The 20,260-nt window shown below is 44.3% G+C and overlaps 1 protein-coding gene and 1 pseudogene across 1 annotated transcript; both read right to left on the bottom strand.

Moving 5' to 3' along the window:
• Nucleotides 1-3,748: 3,748 nt before the first annotated feature.
• Nucleotides 3,749-4,745, bottom strand: LOC115774586 (stonustoxin subunit beta-like; annotated as a pseudogene).
• Nucleotides 4,746-14,796: 10,051 nt separating this feature from the next.
• On the bottom strand, nucleotides 14,797-19,660 carry LOC115774585 (protein NLRC3-like; the record flags this gene model as incomplete). The annotated part of the gene is made up of 5 exons (XM_030721941.1): nucleotides 19,612-19,660; nucleotides 18,210-18,312; nucleotides 16,233-16,290; nucleotides 15,667-15,889; nucleotides 14,797-15,515 (listed from the first exon to the last, which is right to left on the bottom strand). Coding segments are annotated over exons 1-5 (1,152 nt in total), but the record flags the coding sequence as incomplete, so codon positions are not given.
• Nucleotides 19,661-20,260: the final 600 nt, after the last annotated feature.

Genomic DNA, 20,260 nt, shown 5'->3' with positions numbered 1-20,260 from the left:
TGAATTTTCCGTTATGGCGTGATAAGGGTATAAATAACTTAGAACATATTATCCAAGATGGAAATTTTATCACGTTCCAAGAACTTATATCAAAATATAGAATTGGCAACGGTAGATTTCTGGAATATCAACAACTTAAGTCCGTCCTACAGGGAAGATTTAACCTTAATCAATTGAATCTAGAAATGCCTACTTGGGTAACAGAATTTCTTAACCTCTGTACCCCAAAATTGTTATCAAAATTATATAAATTATTAATAAAAACTGATGATTCAGTTTCCCTCCCAATTGCAAAACGGGAGCGTGATCTTTCTGTCAACCTGGATCAAAATTTATGGACAGAAATATGTTTAAATATCTTCAAAATGACTTAAAGACCCCAAATACAACTTGTACAATATAAGATTCTCCATAGAACACACTACACTGGACAAAGGATGTTCCAAATGGGCCTTACACACTCAAACATATGCACCCACTGTACAAGCAATTCAGAGGATAATCATCTACACGCTCTGTGGTCTTGTGTACCAGTTCAGAGATTTTGGCAGAGGATTTGTGAAGATCTATCCACATGGTTTAGCTGTCGTATCCCAACTTCCCCCAGACTATGCATCTTAGGTGATGTCAGTGAATTAATTATGGAGTTAAATATATCACACATAGTTCTTACTGCCTTGTGCATCGCTAAGAAGATGATCCTCATGAACTGGAAGACAAAAAATAAACTATGTATTACTCAGTACAGAAATTTATTAGTAGATCATGTTAGTTTAGAGAGAATGTCTGCTTCTTCTAAAACAAATTGGAGGAATTTGACTCTCTTTGGTTCCCACTGATCAGCTCCATTACTTAGTGGGGGTGGTGGGCTGCGGGCTCTGCTCCTGATGTGCTTTGTAGGCGGGTGGGTGAGGACTCCGGACGCCTATGTAGCTGGTAGCCTCCTGAGACTGGAGTCCTGGGGCGACCTTCTGGTGATGTCTGTGTGCCTGTCCTGGTTGATGGTGGTGGGGGCTTGAATGATGCTGCCTTCGGTCCTGGGGTGTGGGCCGGGGTGCTTGGGGGGGTGGTGCCGGCCCTTGGACGGTTGGCTGGTCTTCCCTGTATGGCTTGGGGGCTGGGGTCTGGGGCCCCGACACTGGGGCCGTGCCGGCTCCCGGTGGGTCCCCCCTGGCGCGGGGGGGGCCTCTGCTGTCCCGGCCGCGCCACCGGGTGGGGTGGGTTGGCCTGGCGTCGGGATGTCCGGTCTACGCTTTTGGGGCCCTGGGGTGCCTGCATTGCAGGGGGGTGGGGTGGGGGATGGGGCCACGGTGGGGTGGTTGGGGGAGACTGGGCACTGTATTTCCATGCCCAGGCCAGTATGTCCTGTCGCTTGTTTGTGTCTATTGTTGAGTGAATGGGCATCTAGGGAGAGCGGGCCGCCCTCTGCAGTGGGGGCGAGGGCGCCAACCTCGGGTGCTGCAGTGCTCCGGGATGCTGTCACCACGGCCCCGGGCTCACCTCCCCCTGCCCTGTGCTGGGGTGTGGGAGGTTGGGGTGCCTATTGAGCCAGCGGACAGCTGGCTCTCTTCTTCCAGGATTCTTCCTGGTCATATGCCCCCCCCCCCCTCCCCCTCCCCATACACAAACACACACAAACACACACACACACACACACACACAGAATACACATCACTCACAGATGTAGGATGGAGAGGCCACGTGGAGAGCTGCACCACCACTTGCCTCTCCGTTTTAATTGCACTTTAGTCATTATAACTCACAACACATACACACTTACAACCTGATACACATAGGACCTTTGGGGCAGGCATGTTACTCAGAGGTTGATGAGGTGGGGCCGCTGAGGTGGCCACACTCGGATCCTCGTCACTGTCTGTCCCCAAATTTTATTTGCACTTTAGACATGGAGGGTTTTGGGGGGGCAGTGTGGGCAGGCACTGACAACAAACAGTTGGTGCTTGTGGCATAACTGTCCCCTCAATTTTAACTGCACCCTATACACCTCATTCACTCACAAACATTAACACATACACCTACAAGTTGGGGAGGAGGAGGGGTGGATGGGTCATCTCACACCCCGATTTCTTACACCTCGCCCAGGGTAGGGGTCGGGTGGTTCCTTGGGGACCGGGCTGGTGGCGTCCTGGGGTCGCTGTTGGCCCTGGGGTGGTTTCCACTTGCCCCGTCTTCAGAGGGTGGGCAGCTATGGATGAATGTGTGTCTTTGTGTATTTGTCACCGTCTCCGTGAGTATGGGTGGGTGAGTGAATGTGTATGTATGGCATATCTGTGTGTGGGTAAGTATGTATGGGCATGTATGAGTATCTGTGCATAAATGTGTACACGGGTGTGTGGGTGTGTTTGTATGTATGGCTGGACCTGGGTCTGGGCCTTGTGCCTTGCCTCCTGGCCGCTCCTTGCTGGTTGCCTCCTCCCCCCTACCCCCCTGGGATGGGGGTGCCTCAGGGTTCCTGGGTGGGGCTGGATGTTCTGGCGTGGGTGCTGGCCTGCTCCCCTTGGGGGTGCGGTGCGGGGCTGCGTTGGCTTCTTCGGCGTGGGGGGGGGGGGTCTGTGGAAGGTCGGGCAGTCCTTGGGTGCCATGGGCCCTGGGGCCCTGCCGCCGGCCAGTGCAGGGGGCTGGCCGCTGGGGGGGGACTGGCTTCTCATCGCCTTGGGTTCCCTGGAGCCCTTGCTCCTCGACTGGGGGGGCTCCGTCTGAGACCACCCTCTCCCGTCTGCTGGGGTGGGTGTGCGGTTGTCTTTGGACTGAGTAGCCACAGGTCTTCCTGGCTCTTGGTGGGCTGCTGGTGGCCTGGGTTTCCGGGGGCTTTCTCTGCCTGCCTCTAGCTTCTGATGGGTGGAGCTGCAGCGTTTTGCCCTCATTGGTAAGTACGTTCCATGACACAGACACAAACATGACACAGACACAAACACCCACTCAATCACAACTCAACAAAATTGTTGGTGTGCGTAACATGCTTTGTTAGTTTTGTTTTTCACACACAAATTTATTTTTGCAAGTATTGATAGTATTTTTTTATGTTAAAGTGATGAACTATTTGATTAATTGACTTGTGCTCTTTCCCCTTTTTTTTTTCTCCTTTTTTTGCTCCCTTTCTCTCTCCCTTTTTCTTTTCTTTATTTTCCTTTTCTTCAGCCTGTCAGCTCTGGCTGTTACATTGTATGTTAAAAATAACTCAGATAAATAAAATAAAGGGTTAAAACATCAACAAGAAGAGCTCATTGAGAACCTATAGAGCTCATCTTGAAATAGCAAATATGTTTGGCACAACAACGCATTCAGATCACAGTTCTGCTTGCAAGATCTACCAGACATGACAGGCTAAAAAAAAATAAAAAATAAAAATAAAAATAAAAATATTAGCATGTGTAAACTTGAATAGGCCTAGGTTAATGGGGGAAAGAGCCCTTTTCAATGTTACAACAAAAACACACATTTGTCAGCACATACACCATGCAAAGTTGTGAGTCATCAAGTAAAATTAAACCAGCCAACTGCTGTGTCCGGTATGCAGGGATGCTGGTTACAGCTGTGGCTCACAAATCAGTCTGTTAGATCATTTAACAATTTGATTTTTTAAAGAAAAATATTCAAACTATGAGACCAGGAAAAACACACTCAGTAAAAGTGTGAGAGCTTCCTCAAACTTGACAGCATCAAAGTTCAGTTTAGAGTAAATAACTATTCCAAGATATTAATAAGATCCATTATGTCATTTTAAATACTATCCAATGGGTTTTCTTTCATTCAGATTGCACAGAGTTACAGAAGAGTTGAGTGCTAATCCAAAGCCAGGGTGGAGCGATTCAGTGAAAGTTGCATGGAAGGTATGGAGTAAGACGTGCTTACCATGGGAGATTTTGTAGAAGGAGATTGTCCCAGCAGGTACGTCCACAAACACTGCTACTCTGTCAGAAACAGAGGCAGAGAAGGGAAGTTTCATTTTTGTCTTATTGTGCCAGACAGAGTAAGTGTTTTTACTGTAATGAAGACTCCAGGACTGAGGGTTCAAGCCAAACCAGCGGTCATCAGTTTTTCCTTTTCTTTGGATTGTTTTATAAGCCACTCCAATGAGCACCCCTCCTGTGCACTCAACCTCCCAGTAACAGCGATCAGTCAGAGACTGTGCACAGAACCTGACAGTGATCAAATCTCTCTGGAGTAGAGGGATAGTACTGCCTCGTTTCGACTACTATGGCCTTTTTGTTGTTGTCAGATAGTACAATCTTTCTGTGTACTGTGTGTTGGTCCAGAGTGAGTTCACAAGCATCTGATGAAGAAAACATGTGACACAAAATGTAATTATTTATAATTCAGCAGTTAATTTCTTTTTATTTTAAAGTGTCACTATGACAACTTTAATGTGTTTCAAATTGTTTTATGAATAAAAATAAACACACACTCACATTTTCTCAGGCCGGGTCTCAGTCTGTGCTCCCCACCATGATCCGTCCTGTAAGATGAAGAAAACCACAATTTTCCTTTGTTTATGGAAATGGATACATTTCTGTAATTAAAGGGAGTCCATCCTCCTTTCTGAGGAATGTAAACTGCACAAAGGTGTGGTTATACCTGAGTATGTCCAGTCTGCAGAGTGGATCTTCTTTTCTAGCAGACAGGATCTGGACACCTGAGTCTCCCAGGTGATTGTAGTTTAGTTTCAGTTCTTTCAAATGGGAGGGGTTAGAGGTCAGAGCAGAGGTGAGAAACCCACAGCCCATCTCTGTGACCTGACAGCCTGCCAGACTACACACACACACACACACACACACACACACAGACAAAATTAATATTATTGGAAATTGCTTTAAATTCAATCTCTCACATTTTTAGTGTTATTAAATTCATTGATCACTTGGATCTAGCCTAAAAATCTGAATATCGTCGAGAGGATGTAGGGCTGGTCCAGCATTCCGCGACCAGGACGAAAGCCGCATTGTTTTTCTTGAATCTGAGGTTTGACTAACGAACAGAACTCTCTTTTCCAGCACCCTGGCATAGACCTTTACTGGGGAGGCTGAGGAGTGTGATCCCCGATAGTTGGAGCACACTCTACGGTCTCCCTTCTTGAAGATGGGGACCACCACCCCGGTGTGCCAATCCAGTGGCACCTCCCCAGATCTCCACGTGATGTTGCAGAGACGTGTCAACCAAACCAGCCCTACAACATCCAGAGCCTTCAGGAACTCAGGGCAAATCTTGTCCACCCCAGGGGTCCTGTCACCGAGGAGTTGTTTAACTACCTCAGTGACCTCACCCTCAGTGATGCGCAAGTCATCCCCCTCATCCCGAGACTCTGCTTCCACTACAAAAGGCGTGTCAGTGGGATTAAGAGGCTCCTCGAAGTATTCCTTCCACTGCCTAACTATAGCCTTAGTTGAAGTCAGCAGCACCCCCACACACACTATAGACTGTGTCAGTAGAGCACCGCTTCCCCTCAGTCGCCCGACGGTTTGCCAGAATCGCTTTGAGGCTGTCTGAAAGTCTTTTTCCATAGCCTCACCAAACTCCTCCCACACCTGAATTCTTGTTTCCGCCACCACGCGAGCCATATTCCACTTGGCCTGCTGGTACCCATCAGCTGCCTCCGAAGTCCCACAGGCCAACTAAGCCTGACAGGACTCCTCCTTCAGCTTAAAGGCTCCCTTCACCTCCGGTGATCACCATCTGATTCAGGTATTTTCACCACAACAGGCACCAACCACCTTGCAGCCACAGCTCTGAGCAGCAGCCTCAACAATGGAGGTATGGAACATGGTCCATTTGGACTGAATGTCCTCAGCCTGCCTCGGAATGCTGTCAAAGTTCTCCCGGAGGTGGGAGTTGAAGATCTTGCAGACTGGGGCCTCTGCTAGGCATTCCCAGTGCACCCTAACAATATGTTTAGGTGCGCCGGGTCTGTCCAGCATCCTCCCCCACCACCTAATCCAACTCACCACCAGGTGGTGATCAGCTGACAGCTCAGCTCCTCTCTTCACTCAAGCGTCCAGAACATATGGCGGCAGAGCTAATGATATGATTACAAAATTGATCATCGGCCTGCAACCTAGGGCATCCTGGAGCCATGTGCACTTATGTTTGAACATGGTGTTCATTTTGGACAAACTGTAGTTTGCACATTAGTCCAGTAATGAAACACCATTCAGGTTCATACTGGACAGGCCATTCCTCCCAGTCATGCCCCTCTAGGTCTCACTGTCATTGCCCACGTGAGCATTGAAGTCTCCCAGTAGGACGATGAAGCACCCTCAAGCACCCAGCCCAGCAACTCAAGAAGGATGGTACCCTGAATGGTCGTTCAGCACATAAGTGCCAACAACAGTCAGGACCCGTTCCTTGGCCCAAAGGTGCAGGGAAGCAACCCTCTTGTCCACTGGTGAAACTCCAATGTACAGGCAGCAAGCCGAGGGGGTTTAGGTGAGCCCAACTATATCTAGCTGGTATCTCTCAACCTCATGCACTAACTCAGGCTCCTTCCCCACCAGAGAGGCGACATTCAATGTCACAATAGCCAGTCTCGATAGCCGGGGATCGGTCTGCCCTTGGCATCCGCTCTTGGCCTGTGCACAACAAACATTACACCCGACCCCTACAATGCCTCCTGTGGGTGGTGGGCCTACAGGAGGGCAGGCCCATGTCTTCTCTTTCGGCTACTCCTCCCAGCCGGGCACCATGCTTGGCAACCAGATGCTCTCCCTCAAGCTCCCTCCACAGGCCTGGCTCCAGGGTGGGGCCCCAGTAACCCTATCCTGGGCAGGGTAAACAGTTCCCTTGGTGACTCTTCCATAGGGCATTTTGGAATCCCTCTTTATCTGGCCCCTCACCCAGGACCAATTTGCCATGGTAGACCCTACCAGGGGTACAAGTCCCCTGGACAACATAGTTCCTGGGATCACTGGGACACACAAATCCCTCAACCACAAGAAGGTGGCAATTCACGGACGAGATCTCAACCCCAAATGAGACAACCTGCTGAATTTAAGCAAATTACTAAGTGGAGGAAAAGAAACTAACAAGGATTCCCTTAGTAGTGGCAAGCAAAAAGGGAAGAGCCCAGCACCGAATCACCGTCTCACAGGTGGGTGAGGGAAATTTGGCGCATGGAAGACCGCTTTGCCCGGTGCCAACCACGAGCCCAAGTCCTTCTGATTGCAAGCCCAGTGGCAGTCCCCATCGCTCCGAGGTTCGGTCTTCTCTAAGTCGGGTTGCTTGGGAATGCAGCCAAAAGCGGGTGGTAAACTCCATCTAAAGCTAAATACTGGCATGAGGCCAATAGATGACAAGTAGCATAGGGGATTTGTTGGTTGTACATCCATGATATGAATCTCTCATTTTATCACATCCCAAAGGTGCTCGATTGGGTAAAAATCTGGTGACTGTGGAGGTCTTTTGAGTACAGTGAACTCACTGTCATGTTCAGTAAACCAGTTTGAGATGACCTTTGTGATATGGTATGTTATCTTGCTGGAAGCAGCCATTAGAAGATGGGTACACTGTGGTCATAAAGGGTTGGACATGGTCAGCAACAACAGTCTGGTTGGTTTTAAGGGTGTGCCAAGGTGTGCCCAGTTTTACAGATTGAAATGTTAACCCTAACAGCACTGCTGTGCTCTGAAACCCAGCACAGTGGCCAGTGTAACAAATTTTGGCCAATTTTTCAGCCTAGCAGTCAGCACAGTGTACACTACTTTGTATGTGAAAGCATTCCACCCAGCATGGACTCATGCTTTCATGCTATTTTTCTGACTCTGAATGTCACTGTAGAAATCGAGGTTCATCAGATCAGGTAACATTTTTCCAGTCTTCTGTTGTCCAGTTTTGGTGAGTCGGTGTGAACCGTAGCCTCAGTTTCCTGTTCTTAGCTGACAGGGGTGCCACCTGGTGTGGTCTTCTGCTGCTGTAGCCCATTTGCTTCAAGGTTCAATGTGTTGTAGATTAAGAGATGCTCTTGATTGAAACTGGTTGCCTTCCTATCAGCTCAAAACAGTCTGGCCATCGTCCTTTGACCTCTGGTATCAAGAAGGTATTTTGGCCCAGAGAACTGCTACTCACTGGATATTTTCTCTTTTCCGGACCATTCTCTGTAAGCCCTAACAAATGTTCTGCAGGAAAATCCCAGCAGATCTGTAGTTTCGGAAAGATGCAGACAAGACTGTCTGGCACCAAGAACCATGCTACTTTTGAAGTAATTTAAATCACCTTTTTTCCCCATTTTAATGCTTAGTTTGAACTTCAGCAAGTCATCTTGACCATGTCTACATAACTAGATGCATTGAGTTGCTTCTATGTGATTGGCCGATTATTAAATTGTCAGTGAAAACATACTTAAATGCAGTTGTCCACACCAGTTGCCTTGAAGAGTTGTTTTAAAATCATATTTCATAATAATATAAGGGGGGGTGGCTGTAGCTTAGGAGGTAGAGCAGGTCACCTAATGATCGGAAGGTCAGCAGTTCGATTCCTGGCTACTCAAGGCTGCATGCCAGTGTATCCTTGGGCAAGATACTTAACCCCAAGTTGCTCTCCGACGCAACCGTTGGAGTATGAATGTGTATGAATGTTGGATAATTAACCCTTTAACGTTCCGCGGCCCGATCAAGGGCCGTCGCGCAGAATTCTTAAATATACAGTCAAATTTCTCCGTCCCTATGTTGTCAAAACACACATACGAAACATTAAAAGAAAGCCACGGTTCTCCTCTTTCTAACCATGTATGCCATTGCCATGTACAAAAATCACAGCATATACAGCGCAGGGTATTGTAAGCTGATAGCCGAAACTAGTAATTTGACTTTCCTACCTTCGACCGCTCGTCTGGACTCCAAATCTTCATAATTCTCCACAAATTTGGCATCATTCTGTCCGTAACAGTCCAGTGAATATAATCCAATACATCCATGAGGTCAAAAACACGAGTCGTATCCACAAGGGCACCAAAAACAGAGCCTAAACTTTTCTTGAAAAAACGTAAACACTGTTTGTTGCCTCCTGTTAGCTGTATAGCTGCCGATAGAGCCTCCATTTTGCTCCAAATCGGAAGTTCCGGGTCTTAGGCTTTGATTGACACCTAACTTGACCAACTGGGACACTGTGACGGCTGTCTGTAGCAAGGAATAGCCAATGAGTGTCACAGACTAGCACAAGCTCCTGCCCACATTCTGATGACAACAGATCCAACCTATCAGCTCACAGAATAAAAATAACGCTACAGACGCTTAGCCAATGAAATTCTGAACACGTGGATGTATAGTTTGAGGGGTCTATGTTCTTTCTGTAAAACAGAGCATCCTTCGAATGACAGATTTGTGGTTTCAGGATTTCTGTGCGCTCATGTATAAAAGATGTTTTATGTGTGCTATTGCTGTTTTGATGGGTTTTTTTTGTTCAAAACATTGCCAAAACACAAAGAAAAGATTATAAAAGGCTATAGTGCCATGAAAAAACTCCAGTCAAGTGTGTACCATGCCTTTGTAAACCGTGATGACTGACACAGAGAAAAGAACATGTAAAATAATAATGTGCCATGAGTATGTAAATAGTTTTATTTAATATTTTTATTTTAATATAGTATGTATATAGTATATATAGTAATATTTGTGTGTTTATTAAAATGTTTGTTGACTATAGCACTGGTTTGGACTACTGTTTATAATGCACACGTTTAGTGTACTCTTTATTGCTTTTTATGATAAAATATGAATTTCTAAAACAGGGAGAGTGGCTTTGGCTCTATATTCTAATTCCTCTAAGTGTAAGCTTTCATTAGAGCCCTCATTGATGTCTGTAGGATGAAGCATTCAGAAGTTATTGCATATTTCAGGGTTGTCCAAGTGTCTCCAAAAATGTCACTCTGAAAAACGCACAACCCATACCTTATGGAATATGCTGTAAAATGCTCAATTTTACAGCTATTGCTTTCAAATTTGAAATGGGAATAGCCAAGACCTTATTCTTTGCAATCATGATGTGTTTTAAGTCCATAAGTACCAAATTCAACTGTCTAATCTCTTGTTTTTTTGTTTTTTAATCTAGGCGAGAAAAAAAATCTTCAAATTTGTCTGTTCAAAAGAGAATAACTTTCTGATAGTTACACTTAGAGGAAATCTTACTTTTGTATTAAAAAATATAGAATGTTACCTTTCCAAAATGCCCAAGCTTTTTCACATAGTCCCAAGGGTTTAGGAACAGTTTTAACTTAAAAATTTGAGTAAATTCTTAGGCGTTTTTGACACAAAACCCCCGGAATGTTAAAGGGTTAAAGCACTTAGCTTAATTAATCATGGAAGTGCTTGTATGAATGAGTGTGCATGGGTAAATGTAAAACATGTTGTATAAGCGCTTTGAGTGCTCTGACTGAGTAGAAAAGCGCTATATAAGAACTAGTCCATTCACCATTTACCAATAAATATAATTTCTACAAATACAAACTAAAAGCAAACAGAAAATGAGAAATGAAAAATATAGAACAGCATTTCCTGACTGCTGACCTGAGAGTTTCCAGTGCACAGCTGGGGCTCGTCAGTCCACGACAAAGCAGCTCCACTCCTGCATCCAGTAGGTCATTATTACTGAGGTCCAGCTCTCTCAGGCAAGAAGACGGGGAGCTGAGAACTGAGGCCAGAGCTTCACAGCTTTTCTCTGATAGGTTACAGTTATTCAGCCTGGAAATAAATAGGAAAACATCCACAAGATTTTCTCATTAAAAGATTTTTTAACACCCACTTTAAAAAAAATCTGTGTAAAAAATATTTTTACAAAAATATACAATTTTTCCTTTCCTTTTTGTGTTCAGAAAAAAACTCATAGCAGAAAAAATATCAGTCAAAATTCAGTCAGCCCATTTTACCATGAATTAAATGTCTGACAAACACAGAACAGGATGTTGCTGACTCACCAAAAATATCTTTTGGATATTTATACAAGGAAATTAACAATAACTGAAGAATAATTGAAAGTAATACAGAATATTAAGAACCTCACTGCAGTTTTTTCTTTTACATGTTTATTGTGGGCCTGTGTTTTTCTTTTATTAGCTCACCATAGATTTCAGTGGATCTTGGTAGATTCATGTGTGTGTGTATATATATATATATATATATATATATATATATATATATATATATATATATATATATATATATATATATATATATATACACACTGACATAATCTTGCTGTAATATGTTGTGCAGGTTTATGGAGATTTATGGAGATGCAGATTTCATTTTCCAGCAGGATCTGGCACCTGCACACAGTGCCAAAGCTACCAGTACCTGCTTTAAGGACCATGGTATCTCTTTTCTTAATTGGCCAGCAAACTCGCCTGACCTTAACCCCACAGAAAATCTGTGGGCTATTGTGAAGAGGAAGATGTGATATGCCAGACCCAACAGTTCAGAAGAGCTGAAGGCCACTATCAGAGCAACCTGGGCTCTCATAACACATGAGCAGCGCCACAGACTGATCGACTCCATGCCACGCCGCACTTCTGCAGTAATCCAGGCAAAAGGAGCCCCGACTAAGTACTGAGTGCTGTACATGCTCATACTTTTCATGTTCATACTTTTCAGTTGGCCAACATTTCTAAAAATCCTTTTTTTGTATTGGTCTGAAGTAATATTCTAATTTTCTGATATAATGAATTTGGGGTTTTGGGAAGAATGTCTATGACTGTGTGAAAGCTACAGTGCTATTAAAAGATCTGAAAACTGCTGTTCACAAACTCTCCATCTAATCTGACTGAGCTTGAGCTGTTTTGCAAAGAAGAATGGGCAAAAATGTCAGTCACTAGATGTGCAAAGCTGGTGGAGACAAACCCTAAAAGACCTGCAGCTGTAACTGCAGCAAAAGGTGGTTCCACAAAGTACTGACTCAGGGGGGCTCAATACTTTTGCACACCACACTTTTCAGTTTTTTATTTGTAAAAAATGTTTTGAATCATGTATAATTTTGTTCCACTTCACAACTGTATGCCACTTTGTGTTGGTCTTTCACATTAAATTCCAGTGAAATATATTTATGTTTGTGGTTGTAATGTGACAAAATATGGAAAAGTTCAAAGGGTATGAATACTTTGGTTAGCCACTGTATGTAACATGTCCAGACAAACAAAAAGGACTGCTGGGTCCAATGCCCTAAACCCATCAGGAAGTCCGCCATTTTGAATTAAAGGGTCAATTTTAGCAATTTCCTGCCCTCATACTTTGTCTAACTACTCCTAGGATTTGGATGCAATCAACTTCATATTTGATCAGTGTAATCTACACACCAGGGAGAATCTAAATTTCAAAACTGGTGAGTTTTTGTTGGGGGCCGTGGCAGTGACACCACATGGAATTTCAATCATTTGCCAGGAAATTTTGATTGGCTCACATTCACACCTACATAATCCAATCTGTCCCTGAAGACATATATGCACCAAACTACAGTGCTTTGATAAGCCTCCTGTCCTGAACACATTGATAAAGTCCCTAAATGTTAGTGCGCCACCTAGTGGGATCCAGAAATATCATGGAATACCATGTGTCATACTTTGATGTACTACTCCTCCCAGTTTCTGGAGCTTGAAAAGGCGACTGGACTTCTTTTTGTTTCTTGAAGACGTTTCACCTCTCATCCGAAAGGCTTCTTCAGTTCTCAACCAAATGGTGGAGAGACCCAGGTATTTAAACCCCTGTGGGCGTAGTCCCCTGGAGGTGGTTATGACCCTCTATTGATCATGTGCGTGAACACATGTGCCCAGGTGTGAAGGGGGCGTGGGTCATATTTAATCAGTGGTTTCAGTTGAAACCAATTTAGGACTCCGCTCCATTGTTTCCTGTGGCCTATTGAGGTCACTGGAACAAAGGTGTGAATGGGGGTTGAGACGTCTGGGAAGGGAGCTCAGGACAGCACTGTAAGCGGGGGAAAGTTGGTGACGTAATCCACCTCCTCTGTTCAATGATGGTTGTTCACAGTGGACATAGATGGCTTCTTTCACTCCTCTTTCAAACCATCTGTTTTCCCTGTCCAAAATGTGAACATTGGCATCCTCAAAAGAGTGCCCTTTTTCCTTCAGATGCAGATGTACTGCTGAATCTTGTCCTGTCGAGGTGGCTCTTCTATGTTGTGCCATTCGTTTGTGAAGAGGCTGTTTGGTTTCACCAATGTAGAGGTCCGAGCACTCTTCACTGCACTGAACAGCATACACTACATCGCTGATCTTGTGTTTGGCGGGTTTGTCCTTGGGATGAACCAGTTTTTGTCTTAGGGTGTGACTTGGTTTGAAGTATACTGAGATGTCATGCTTGGAGAAAATTCTTCTGAGTTTCTCTGACAAGCCTGACACATATGGGATGACAATGTTGTTCCTCTTGTCCTTCCTATTCTCTGTAGTTTGTGTTTGGCCTTCATTCCTGTGCATCTTAGCTGATTTGATGAAGGCCCAGTTGGGGTAACCGCATGTTTTGAGGGCTTTCTTAATGTGTGTGTGTTCCTTATGCTTCCCTTCTGCCTTAGAGGGAACACTTTCCGCACGGTGTTGTAGGGTCCTGATCACCCCAAGTTTGTGTTCCAGAGGGTGGTGGGAGTCAAAGAGGAGATACTGGTCTGTGTGTGTGGGCTTCCGGTAAACTTCAATGTTGAGGCTTCCATCTTCCTCGATAAGCACCGCACAGTCCAGGAATGGTAACTTGTTATCTCTGGTGTCCTCCCTGGTAAAACATATGTATTTATCCACTGAGGTAATGTGACGAGTGAAGGCTTCTACTTCTTGGGTTTTGATTTTGACCCAGGTGTCATCTACATATCTGTACCAGTGGCTAGGTGCCATCCCTTTGAACGAACCAAGAGCTTTACTTTCCACTTCCTCCATGTAAAGGTTGGCTACAATGGGAGACACTGGGGAGCCCATGGCACATCCATGCTTCTGTCTGTAGAATCCATCATTGTATTTAAAATATGTTGTGGTAAGGCAGAGATCTAAAAGTGCACAAATCTGATCTGGGGTGAAGCTGGTTCTGTTCAGTAAGGAATCGTCTTCCTGTAGTCGTCTTCTGACGGTCTCCCCTGCCTCAGTTGTGGGTATGCAAGTGAAAAGTGAAACCACATCAAAGGACACCATGGTTTCATCTGGATCCAGTACAAGATTCTGGACCTTGTTAGTAAAATCTGTAGAGTTTTCACTGAAGAACTGAAGAAGCCTTTTGGATGAGAGGTGAAACGTCTTCAAGAAACAAAAAGAAGTCCAGTCGCCTTTTCAAGCTCCAGAGACTACTATGACCTGGATGACTGAGAATCTACACAGACACTCCTCCCAGTTCTACTCAAGCCACCTCAAAAGTTGTCTGACATTGGCTTGATCATCGCCTCTTGTGGCTTTGATTAAATTTAAATTCATATTATGTGCAACATTTTATCTATTAATAAAATATTAACTTATTTATAGCTGTAAATATATAACTGGTATACCATGGTAATACTTTTTATTAAAAAATGTTAAAACCATCTTTACAATAAAAAGAAACAAAGAATAAACAAAGAAAAATACACTGCTCAAAAAAATAAAGGGAACACTTAAACAACACAATATACACTACCAGGAGACAGGCCAGTACACCAGGAGATGTGGAGGAGGTTCTGCTGAACTGTAGCAGTGATCCAGCAGAAGACTGGGATGTGACACATGATGTGGATGCTTCGAGATTTTGTTACGTCACGGATGATCCTGCTGACCTGCTCCTCATCTCTGAATCTCTTCCTGAAGTACTCCTCCTTCTGTGGGTCAGTGAACCCTCTGACCTCTGTCACCATGTCAACACACCGAGCAGGGATCTGATTGGCTGCTGCAGGTCGTGTGGTTATCCAGATGTGAGCAGAGGGAAGCAGGTTCCCCCTGATGAGGTTTATCAGCAGCACATCCACTGAGGTGGACTCTGTAACATCAGTCAGGATCTCGGTGTTGTGGAAGTCCAGAGGAAGTCGACACTCATCCAGACCATCAAAGATCAACACAACCTGGAATTCTTCAAAGCTGCAGATTCCTGCTTCTTTGGTTTCCGTGAAGAAGTGATGAACAAGTTCCACCAAGCTGAACTTTTCCTCTTTCAGCACATTCAGCTCTCTGAAAGTGAATGGAAACATGAACTGGATGTCCTGGTTGGCTTTGTCTTCAGCCCAGTCCAGACTGAACTTCTGAGTTAAGACTGTTTTCCCAATGCCAGCAACTCCCTTTGTCAGCACTGTTCTGATTGGTTGATCACTGCTGGATGAGGATTTGAAGATGTTTTCACACTTGATAGATTTGTTGAGATCTGCTGGTTTCCTGGATTCAATCTGTATGACCTCATGTTCATCATTGACCCCTCCAGCCCCTCCCTCTGTGATGTAGAGCTCTGTGTAGATCTGATTCAGAAGGGTGGGGTTTCCTGCTTTAGCGATGCCCTCAAACACACACTGGAACATTTTCTTTAGGTTTGATTTGACTTTTTGTTGGCAGATTCCAGAAAAAGATCCTGAACACAAATGACATTAATAAAGTTTAGCTAGAGGAAATTTTACAAGCATAAAAACCCAATTCTATCATGTTATAGTCAACTTACTGCTAAAGAACATTTTTTTAATAAATTAGTAAATCTCATATAAAAGCTGTTAAAATCCTCTTACTGCTCTGCAGAAGGTCAGCCAGATCTTCCTGTTTTATTGTCCTCATGCAGTGCAGGGTGAACTTCAGGAGTGCCTCTCTGATGCTCCTCTTCTGCTCGTTCTCCTCACTGTCCACCTCCTCATCCCGTCTTTGGTTCTTGAAGGACTCCTGATCTAAACTCAGAAGATGCTGGAACTTCTTCAGCTCAGTCTTCACAACACTGAAAATGTTCTCCTCAATCAGCTGAAAGAGAAAAATATGCATCACATCACTTTGTGCTTTCAGTCATTTGATCTGTTTACATGGTGAGCTTCATGCAGAGGGTGAAGTCTGCTAAAGACAACAGGAAACATTTTAACACACACACACACACACACACACACACACACACACACACACACACACACACACACACACACACACACACACACACACACTTCTGGCTGTTTGTGGACAGTGTGTGTCCTGAGATGTTGATTGCGTCAAAGTGTGCAGCACTCTGTGACACAATGTGTGTTGCTCCATAGCACCATTTATTTATTTAACCAGTATTTTAATTAGCAGCTGGGTTTGCATATATACGCACCATAAATATAGAGTCCAGAGAAGACTGACCACTGGGGACCTGAACACTCTCCTGAACTCTGGAGAGAAAATATAAATGTCATTATGATTCCATAACAGGCATCTAATAAATAAATGATGCTGACTTACTCTGTTTCAGAAGAATGTCCTTTAAAATTAAGAGGCTGGTACATTGATGCATCACTCCTCATGGACACCCAGCTGGACACAGGACAGTCTGCTCTCTCTCGTTTCTCAGAGCTTCAACATTAACATTAAACACAAAAATGTGTGAGCCCTGAAGTCTTGTAGAAATTGCAGGTTGTGTCCAAACAACATTTTCACCTGAGCCTGGATTTAAATATGATTTTGCATCTTGAAATTAAGGCCTCAGTGGCAGATGAATGAATGAATGAATGAAGTTTTATTGCCATGTGGGTGAACAAGTTCACACATTGGAAATTGCAGTTACAGAACACCATCCAAGAATACACAAACACAACACACATAGGGGGATATGTGTCCTTGGGTCATGCAGCCGTTTACTTGCAGCGCTACCTTTGGCAGGAGGAGAAAACAACACATCATGGGAAGTTAGGTTAAAAAAAAAGTCATCTGGTACAGTGCTCAAAAGAGCACTATACCAGGGTCCAAAAAAACCACCTTAGCAAAGCATTTGCACATGTAAAGCAAGGACAGCGGCGGTAGGTGAGGTCAGGTCAGGAGGGGATGCAGACGGAGACGAGAGGTGGGGGCATTGTGGAGCCAGATGCCAGGATCCAGCCAAAACAGTTCGCTGATAGTGGTGGAATTTCATCAGCGGCCGTGATACACCAGACCCAGCTTCACAAATCACAACGCGGAGTGGGGGAGAGAGCAGCCGCACACAGAGCCCTGGAGAGAGATATGGTTGCCAACCCAAGGCCGGCAGGGGAGCCGAATTCCTGATAACAAGTGTTGTTTTGGAACAGGCTGCTTGTTTTTCCAACAGCCTTCAGTCTTACTGGGAAACCATTCGAAAATCCAATATTCCAAATTCGTTGATTGCCGTCCTCACTGTGCAGAACCGAACTATATCTCCTGATCTAACCCCTCTCGCCTGCGAGCTCGCTAATCTTGCGGCTCAGGTCCACCAGGCTTTGAGTCTGAGTTTGTACGGCTCTGCTCAGCCCCTCCACCTGGGTCGGCAGCCTCTGCAGATGTCAAACCGCCGTCCAGATTTTCTTAATTTGCCAGTAAAGCAGGTATCCACCGAGCCCAAACAGAGAAGATACTGCTACCAAAAAGCCGAATATGTAGGCGTCTTCCACGTCTTCCACTCCAAGGGCTGAGAAGCACACAGGTCTCCACGAGCTCCAAGAGTCGATGACGTATCCAACCGGGTCTGTTCCACTCGGACACGCAGGCTCCCCTGTCCCGGATCTCATAGTGGAAAAAATTCGATCAATGATGGAGAATGCCCAGTTTGCCAGATCCATGGTTCAATCTTGTTCTTATTCGGACAGTGTGTAAAAGACGCTCTCACAGCAAGCAGCAAGCGGAGAGATGGGGAGGGCAGGGATGTGATGTACCTTCCACTGAGTATTGACAGGGACTCGTGTTCAGGATCAGTGTTTCACACATTGTTAAAGAAACTCTGTATTTACTTCAAGAATAAAGCCCTTTATTTCTCACTGTGGTATATTTAGTTGGAGTTTGATTAGATGATAATATGTGGCATGTTTCCAAATTGACTTCAAAGCAGGAAATGAGAGCTGGACAGTGGGATATCTAACAGTTAAATGTTGTTATTAAATGATGGTGACTTACTCTGTTTTAGAAGAATGTCCTTTAAAAGAAAGAGGCTGGGCCATTGATGCATCATTCCTCATGGACACACAGCTGGACACAGGAGAGTCTGATCTTTCCTGTTTCTCAGAGCTTCAACACAACATATACATTTATTTAACCTTAAACTCTGACATACAGAAACAGTCATGAACTGAGATTCAATTCTCACCTCTGAGTTTTGGTTTCACTGTCATCTTCCCCATACAGGGTTATTTTGGAGGGAGAGGGTCTCTCCTGTGTGTCCTCACACCCATCCATGACAGAGCTGGCACCTTAACACAAATGCAACACATTAACATTAAAATTTTTGGGTTGTAAACCAAAACCTTTAAGGTACTGGAAAAACAGATTGTTGAAGACAAGAGCAGGAAAAAAGTAAGTTAGGCACAGACTAAATAAAGGTACATGATGAAGCATTGGAGCATTGATACATCATGTCAAAGGGGCTTTAATTCACACATGATGCTATTCATTAAAGCTGATGCCACTTCAGTTATTTTAAACAATGTTTAAACAGCAGCTTGTTATGCAAGACCACCTGTGTGAGGCCACAGAGCTGCAGGAACTTCAAACTCATAACCAGTGTGTTCTTCACTGCCTTTATTTCTGATCAAAGGATTTCATGTGTTCATAGTTAGCTGCAGTTTACTGTGGTCAATTATCAACTTTACAATGATTAACTAATGTCGTACCTTATGCAGGCCATTATTCTGGACTGAGAGTTATGTAAGAAATTCTTTGAGTAAATGGACTATAAGCACGGTATCTGTGTGTGTATGTGTTAATAAACGAATAAATAAATTCTGCTGTACCTACAAAAGTTAACCTTTCTGCTGTTCTTTGTGTCGCTGTTGCCGTCAAAGTAACTGTAACACAATAAAGAACTGCGTCACAGTTAAAAGCAAAAATTAAAGTTTTTGACAGCAACCTGGGCTCCTTTGGAAAACAGAATTGTACTGTTCAAAAAGCGAATATCTTGTTACCATTATCTGCAACTAATAATGAATACGTCCACTTAATAATTTAAGGGTGTTTATGGCACCACGCAGGCCTCCTTGCACTATTTGCTGTTTACCAGGCTGCTCAGCAGGAAATCAGTCCGAGATTATAGACGCACTTATGATGGGGGAGACGATAAAAAAGTTTCTGTCACTTACCCTACAGCAAAGGATAACGTGGACTCCTCATGGCCTTTTGTAAAAAGGTTTACAGCAACTGCACACCTGTGATAGTGTTTGGGATCCTTACAGTTAATGTGTAACTCACACCTGCTTTCTCCTGTGAATTTGCCTCACATGTTTACACAGTACTTACAGTACAGGAGAAAGTAAAAGGAAAAAATCTCTGCCAGGACACCTGCTGTACCTGACACACCCTGAATCACCTGAGCTGCCTACGTCACGCAAATGACACTCCGACAAAAAAAAAAAGAAGATAATTACATTTCTGTCCACTGGGTGGTGCTGTTGCAAAGCTTGTTCTAATTCCACATTTCAAAACATGAGAGCTTAACAGAAGCAAAACGTTTTTACACATATACACAGATCAGACACAATATTATGACCACCTACCTGATATCATGATGGTCCTCCTTTTGGTGCCCAAACAGCCCTGACCCATCGAGGCATGGACTCCACAGACCCCTGAAGGTGTGCTGTGGTATCTGCACCAGCAACAAGTCCTATAAGCTATGAGGTGGAGCCTCCATGGATCAGACTCGTTAGTCCAGCACATTCCACAGATGCTCGATTGGATTCAGATCTGGAAAAACTGTAGGCCAAGTCGACACCTCAAACATTTGTGCTTTGTGGAAGGGCACATTACACCGGTCCGAGCTGATGGATACTGTAGGAATTTAAATAACAAGAGTGTGTGCTGCTTAAACCTTTAGGTTTCTGCGTGTTCGTTTATCGAACAGGAATGACACAAACAAGGAATAAGGAGTCCAATTATTAAATTTAATAAAACCATTTCAAACAGTTTACAGATTAATCCGAGTCAGGACTGCATGCCATTGAGTATGACATGAAGTGCTGCACATTCTAATTCAGCTTACAGTTTCATAGAGTCACAGCTTATCAGTCTTGGTTACATCATTATAGAAAACAGAATGTGGAAAACATCACTCGTGAACAAGACCCCGAGATACTTAAACTCCTCCACTTGAGGCAAGAACTCGTTCCTGAGCCGGAGAGGGCACTCCACCCTTTTCCGGCTGAG

Source organism: Archocentrus centrarchus, chromosome 24 (assembly GCF_007364275.1).
Source record: "Archocentrus centrarchus isolate MPI-CPG fArcCen1 chromosome 24, fArcCen1, whole genome shotgun sequence".
Classification (NCBI taxonomy): domain Eukaryota; kingdom Metazoa; phylum Chordata; class Actinopteri; order Cichliformes; family Cichlidae; genus Archocentrus; species Archocentrus centrarchus.
The sequence above is the reverse complement of the archived record's forward strand: the minus strand, read 5'-3'. Positions and strand labels throughout refer to the sequence as shown.